At 31.3% G+C, this 7519-nt stretch overlaps 1 protein-coding gene across 1 annotated transcript in view; it reads left to right on the top strand.

The window, feature by feature from the left end:
- Positions 1 to 7519, top strand: part of LOC106463033 (serine/threonine-protein kinase unc-51-like) — a 149148-nt gene that overhangs the window by 86492 nt on the left and 55137 nt on the right. The window contains exons 14-15 of the mRNA XM_013923003.2: positions 2711 to 3062; positions 3820 to 3895. Coding sequence (XP_013778457.2) covers positions 2711 to 3062; positions 3820 to 3895 — 428 coding nt within the window. The remainder of the gene's footprint in view (positions 1 to 2710; positions 3063 to 3819; positions 3896 to 7519) is intronic.

Below are 7519 nucleotides of genomic sequence, written 5' to 3' on the forward strand. Positions count from 1 at the left end.
AGACTTATAATATTAACTGAAAGACTGCCAAATCTTGTGAAGATATACACACTATATTAAAAGTTAGTAGTGACAAATCTATAAAGACTTTATACGAGTACAGAGAGGTCATGTAGTCAGTCAAATCTTAATAGATTTAATACTTCTAACTTTCAATATAGTGTGTATATCTTCCCAAAATTTGGCAATCTTTCAGCTAATATTATAAGTTTTTCACATACAAAAAATCATACTTTTTAGTGAAGTATTCTTAATAAAATAAAACAAAGATTTGTCCATGAATATATTGAATATTTGTTTTGAATAGTCTGTGTTTCAAGTGATTTTCATGTTAAAATTAAAAATACTTTTCTCATCTCAAAAATCTCAAATTTCCTTTGTGTAATCCCTAAAACCTCTTAAATGCATTTCAAACGTTTTTTTTTCACTAAAATATTATAGTTTATCTGTTATTTTCTCTACCCTATCTCAAAACGGAATTGGTCAATTCAACCAACCTCGTAAGCACCAAGAAAAAATCAAAATAAACCTAAATTACCCATTTTTTCTTTCTAGAATGCCTTCAAATTGTAACATGAAAAACTACATTCCTTTATGCTAAGTAGCTCTAAGTTCATAACAGTATACATCTATTTATAATTAAATGTTATTGTTTTATTGCCCTTTGAACCATGTCCAACTACTATCTGCACCATTATAAGTTGTAACTCACTAAGGGAATGTGCAGTCCACATTATGCTAACAAAAATTACATTACCCACGAACTGCTCGCATGTGTGCCTCATGAAACATTTTCATTATAATATTATTATTTATTTTACTTAATCTAATCTTAACAAACATAAAAGGATCCCTATTTTTACATTTTAGTTACTTTTATAATTATACATAAAGAATAAGCATGAAAAACAAGAAATAAAATACTAAACCAATCTTCTTTTTTCTTGCCCTCGACTGTCAAGGACAGTTAAGCCTGGTTTCTTACAGCTATTGTAGTAATGCACCAAAGAATATAGACTAATAACATGTAAAAGGTAGACAACTTAACTTGCATCTCAAAATTTTCCTGGCTTTCAAACTATGCGACAAGAGCCATTACAAATTCATCCAAGTTAGTCGTTAAGTTTCCCATGGGAAAGATGTTGGTACTCAAAGTGAAATTGACATCTAAATGCTTAGAACGTAACATTGTACAATATGTCATTTGATAAATGAAAATCTTGAGTTTATATTGGTTACAGGTAATATATAATGAAACGTAAGAGAGAACTATCAACGAATTGTGAAAGAGAGGATATGACAGGTGGGTGTGGCAGAAGTGGTCTAATTTTCTATTCGGTAGCTCTGTAACCAAACAAAATTGAAGGCTATAAAAATTATGGTTTGTCTGAGCAATGATGATTTTATAGAGAGTAATTTACGTTTAATTTTATATTTTTTCGAGGGGTGGTGGATAAAATAGGGATGATGACATGCTAAGAGAAAATGTGTCACGTGGGTGACACTAGTGGAATATCAGGATTTTTTAATATTGCCTTGTAGAATTAAGAATTTAAAACTTGTATACTATTAAAATATGGATTATTAGCTAAGATTTTATGTTATTCTCTTTGGTATAATGTAAACAAAAAGTAGTTTAATAAAATTTTGAATATAAGACACTAAAACCTTGTGTCATATGCAGTAAAGGATATCCATGACAATAGGGTTAATTGATAAAATTTTAACTGAAATTCATCATCCTTAGGTCTCCATACTTGTTAGTATTAAGGTCTACCCACTGGGATGGTCTACAATGTGATGGTCAATCCAACTGTTTGTTAGGGAAGAGTAGCCCAAGAGTTGCAGTGGGTGGTGTTGATTAGTTGCCTTCCCTCTAGTCTAGTACTTCTAATATTTGTAGACTCGTATGCAGTTGTATCATTGAAAAATAATTTCAACTTTATTAAGATATTCTGATTTGGTTAAAACTAAAGTATTTTCTGTATCAGGTTTCAGTATTTTAACTTTGGCGATATTTTTTCATGCTTGAAGCTCATTGTTGGCGAGGCTTAGAGGTTTAATATTATTGAATCATTCATTATTATCAGGTCCTGGAGGTTGATTAGACAACTGGTGTAATAGCTGCTTCTGAGATTTGAAAGTCTAATATTGTTAAATAATTCATTATTATCAGGTCCTGTGGAAAGATTAGACTCAAACAGCTTCTGCAGAGATTTAAAAGTATAATGTGAAATAATTCGTTATTATCGTGTTTTGGAGGTTGATTATACAACTGTTGCAAAAACTCCTCAAAAATACAAATCTTACAATTTAATAATTTTTAGGAAAGATGGCAGTAAATTGTAAGCCAAAAGATAGCATCTCCATTTTAGTATTAAAGTACTAGTTGATTCATAAGTCAATTTTTTCTTAATGTTTAATTTACAGCAAACAAGCACCTGGAAAATATAAAATAAACTCATGGGAGAAGCCTGTATGTGTAAAAGTGTGAATATCTTATATTAAAGAACTGATTAAAAAATGGGATATCACATTTACTAACATTTTTTAATCAGATTTTATTTATATATATTCTTGAGAACTATGAAGTTAGTTTTGGGTAGCCATATACAAACTCTGTTCTAAGATTAGTTTATATTTTTAGTATTAGTCTGAAATAAATAAATGTTTTTGTAATAACCTTTTATTTCTTTGTTTTGTGTTTTAGCTTTCTACCCAGACCTGTGTCATCAGTCTCCCCTCCAGTGAAAAAACTGACAACTCTTGCCCCTTCAGTTAAGACAGCAAATGTCTTTCTACCTAGTCGACCACCTACAACTCTTCGCCTACCTTCCACTACTACTTCTGTGGCCCCAACTGATAATTATACTGCACCCAGCAAACCAACCCACCCATCTGAACCTATCCCAGTCCCTTCACAAAAGGATGCTTATCAGAAGATCAAGAGAAGTCTTGAAGAGACATTGAATGGTTTGAAGGGCTTCCAAACAGAAGATGCATCATCAGGAATCCAAACTCTCAGATTTTCACCTTTGTCCCCTCAAGTTCAGCCCCCCAAGGTATGAAATGACCCTAATTTAGTGTTAAAATCTAAAGCTTTTCTCCAGTAGCACAAGGTGTGAAGTATTCTAATTACATGTTTAAAAATGTTTTTTTCAGTACCACAAGATACAAAATTACCCTAATTTCATGTTAAAAACTAAATATTTTTTTTTAATACCACAAGGTATAAAATTACTGTAATTCAATATTAAAGGTAAACATTTCTTTACAATATCATTAGGTTTAAAATTACCCTAATTGAGTATTAAAAACTAAATATTTCTTTTCAGTACCACAAGGGCCTTCCAGTGGCTCAGTGGTAAGTCTGAAGACTCCAATACATGTGGTTGGCAGAGCAAATATGGCCCTTTGTGTAGCTTTGTGCTTAATGACAAACAGACAAAAGTACCATACGGACATTTTAAAAGATGCGTGTTTTACAGTGTATAGACTGTAATATGGAAATGTTTACATTTCAAATTATAAACATGTGGTTTCATATATAAGTTTGTTTTATTTGTTTACAATTATTTGTGTGTACAGCATAGGATGTATAATGTAGAAACACAAATATATTTATTCCCTGATAAATTATGTGGGTAGTAAAGAATTTGTTATAGTAAGTTTGGGAAAACCCACAATTTAGATGTAGAGTATTGCAATCTGATCACATCCAGTTAAATAATTTTAATACAACAAAGTTGTTAAAATAAGTGGAAAAGAGCTACTAAAAACTTACTTTTATTGGCAAAAAAAATGTCTGTATCTCAACAGGAACAAGAAACTGATGCATTAGTGAGATATGAAAACAATTCCTCTGGTCTGATGGATGTGACAACAGTGCCATCTAGTAAGTTGGTTGTAATATAAGTTAAGATGTGAATTAATAGATAATTTAGAAATTCCTTTTAATTATTCAAACATACATGTTCAAAAATATTTGTTTATTTTATGAAAGTTACTGATGATTGAGCAATCTTTTTTTAACACTTATTTCAAGTAAACTTTTTTTTGTTAAACTTTGTAATTACTGAGAAATATCTTTGCTTTTTTTGTTTCACACAGTAAACATAAATGCTTATATCATGTAAAAAAATTCAAACCAACTTCTTCTTTTCATGTCTTATCAGAATTCCCTTGTAGAGAATAAAATATGAAGGATATGTGCTAACTTAAGTGTCACCAGGTTAGGTTCAAATAAAGTAATAATTATAACTCCAGTAGACACATTTAATGAGGTACAAAACAGACAGGTTTTATTAGAGACAAAGGGTATGGCCTAGAAGTTAGCATTCTAGACTGAATTTAAGAGTTCATGGTTTGTATTCTGTCAACCCAAAACTGTGTTCCATGTTTAGGGGTTGTGGAACATATAAGAGTGATAGTTGAATCACTCTATTCGATTATAGTAGTCAAAGAGTTGGCAGTGGGTGTTTGTTGACTAGCTGCAATCCCTCTAGCCTGTTGATTCAAAATTAGATGGCTAGTTGTTGTGTATCTTTGCTTGAATATTGAAAACAAACAAATAAGCAAAAAAATATCTAAGGTCATACGCATACAAGCTTTACTAGTGTAACTAATATAAAGGTTAGATAGCCCTTTGTAGCCTTTCTTATTTATTTATAAGGTAGAACTTTAAAATAGCACCAGAATTTTACTTTAATGTTACATACTAATGTACACACATTCTTTCATTTTAATTTTGGCAATTTTATAAATTTAGCTATTTCACCTTTTGACCTTTTAACATAGATATATATATGTTTTTTAAACATTAAACACTTTTATCAGCTCTGACCATTCAAATTTTACTTATAGTATTATACAGTTATGGGGAAAAAAAAGTTGAAATTATATCTTTTAACTTTCACACTGTACATTTTAAAAACCTATTATATAAATATATATGCATATTTGTAGAGGTAAATATAGGTTGGGCTAAAGCAAGAAGAACAGACTTTCCACAGAAGCTGGAGGAGTATTGCCTTCAGTAGACACAATTTTCTCTAAATTGGCTATATGAATTCAGAGTTGACTGATTTCTTTTGTGGCACTGATGTTGGGGTATTCTTCTCTTCATTGCTAGTTCTTCATCTTTTACACTGGTTTGTTTAGGCCTTAGTTCATATCATGGCCTTAGATTGAGATTTTGTCAGATTGCTGAAAGATGACTTGGAATGAAGGTTAGTGAACTAGCTGGTTGATAGATGAGATAAACAGTTAGTAGCTTCTTTGGTGTTACTGTTATCATGGCTGGTGGTATTGGTGGAGAGGGTTCATTTTCCTCAATCATGGGAATGTTTTGATATGTTATGATCACATCAGATGTGGGTTTACTCTTCTCCTATGAGACTTTCTTTCTTGAAAGCATGTCCCTTTGGAGAATTCTGCAGTTGACTTTCTCTTTTTCTGAAAGGATGACGTTTTGAGCTACCGCACTTTGTTAGATCATACAGTTTACAACAAAGGTGCATGTGCAGAATTCAAAGAACTTGCATGTATAGTATTTGGAATGTTGAGTGTGAAACTTTTAAGCAAAATTACATCTTTTACATACAAATTATATGTCATGAAAAGATAACTAGATAGCAATTAAAATTTAAACAAAAATCTACAGGAATGAAGAGCATTCATTTAAATCCATTGGTTGTAGGATCCTCATATTGTAGTTTAATCTCCTTTCCAGTCGTTCTCTTTTGTGAATGTCTGCTGGAGCACTAACAAGTCCAAGGATCAAAAAGTCTTCAAATGTATGGTTGTTGATGGTGAAATGTTTGCCTGTAGGTGTATCTTGGTTGTGCAGTTTAATATGGTTTAAATGTTCTCATGCTCGATCACCAAGTTGGCGGCCTGTTTGTCCAATGTATAAACTATTGCAAATTATGCAGTAAATTATGCATTCAGTGGTCCGTGTGAAGGACTGTCTTATGTTGAAAGTTGTGTTCTTTCCTTTTATGTGTGCAGTGTTGTATATATGTGGCATGTGACACAAATGTTTTGTTTACATGTGTGAGTGCCTGGAGTATCATTTTGTTTTTGTTTAAGGATACTGTGGGCCAGGATTTCTTTTAGGTTTTTGTCATGTTTATAAGAAATAATGGGTGAGTACTTGAAAAAGATTTAGTGGTAGGGTTTTCAGTAAGTATTGAATAATTGTTTATTGAACAATATACTTATCTAGCATTTTAACCGGACGTCCTGTCATAGAAGTTAAGATACTTTTAGTTATTTCCTTCCAAGCATTCTTTAACAATGTTGGATTTTTATTTATTAATTCTGCAATTAGCAAAGAAGATGGGTCTGATTTTCTATTTGATAGCTCTGTAACCAAACAAGTTTGAAGGCTATAAAAATTATGGTATGTCTGAGCAATGATGATTTTATAGTAAGTAACTTACATTGAATTTTGTACTTTTTGGAGGGGTGATGGATAAAAATAGAGACAACACCTAGGGAAAATGTGACGTGTGTTACACAAGGGGAAATTCATGATTTTTTTAAATATTGCCTTATACAATTAAGAACGTAAAACTTATTTACTATCAAAATATGATTATTAGCTAATTGGTATAACATAAATAAAAAGTTGTTTAATAAAATTTTGAATGTAAGACACAAAAACCTTGTGTCATACTCAATAAAGGATATCCATGGCGATAGGGTTAGAACGTTGTTGTTATTGCTACTCACTATATTTATATTAAAGATCTAGGGCTTATAGATCTGTTTTTCACGTAGCTTTTCTTGTGTAGCTACTTTAGTCAAATCCAGTAAAACTGCGTCAGACATGTTTGCTTCATTTACATTTGTGCATGTTATTTTACTGATTAAACCTTACTCATAATCTGACTTCGAGGTATCTTATATCATTATCTTATTTGGATGTCTGCGTAATCTGTTTCCTAGCTCTTCAAGCATATGCCCGAAAATTTGAACTGACTCTCCTCTTTACTTTGTTAAGCTATGTTTCTGTGTCAGAAGTGTGCTTGTTGTTTCTCGCTTTCTATATTTTTCTACAAACCTATGTGCTAAATACTGGAAACCTGCAGTTTCAGGCAATTCGCCATAAGTCTTAGTGTATCACTTTATATCTCCTGCTTTTCTCAGTCTCAAAATATCAGCTTTAGCATTAGTCCACCCTCAAATTCTAGCAGCTTTATTTAACATTTTTCAAACGGTTTATGGGTGAAAGGCTATGTCATCATGTTTGTTGACTCACATTCAAACTTTATTGAACTACTATTTCATGAATGTATTTCAGTAAGTTTGGTATCAAACTGTAGATTATAATTCAAATTTTAGTATTATACATAACTCGATTTCTTAATTTAAAATTAAATATTAAAAAAGCTGTTAAACATTGAATTTTGTGTGTCTGGTTCAAATTAGATGTTTGTGAAGTCAAAATACTAAGTCTATAGTTTTGTACGAATTAGAAACTCAAATTACTGATATTGACAAGCTAGAATATAAA

This window comes from Limulus polyphemus, unplaced genomic scaffold (genome assembly GCF_000517525.1).
Source record: "Limulus polyphemus unplaced genomic scaffold, Limulus_polyphemus-2.1.2 Scaffold1308, whole genome shotgun sequence".
In the NCBI taxonomy this organism is placed as follows: Eukaryota; Metazoa; Arthropoda; class Merostomata; order Xiphosura; family Limulidae; genus Limulus; species Limulus polyphemus.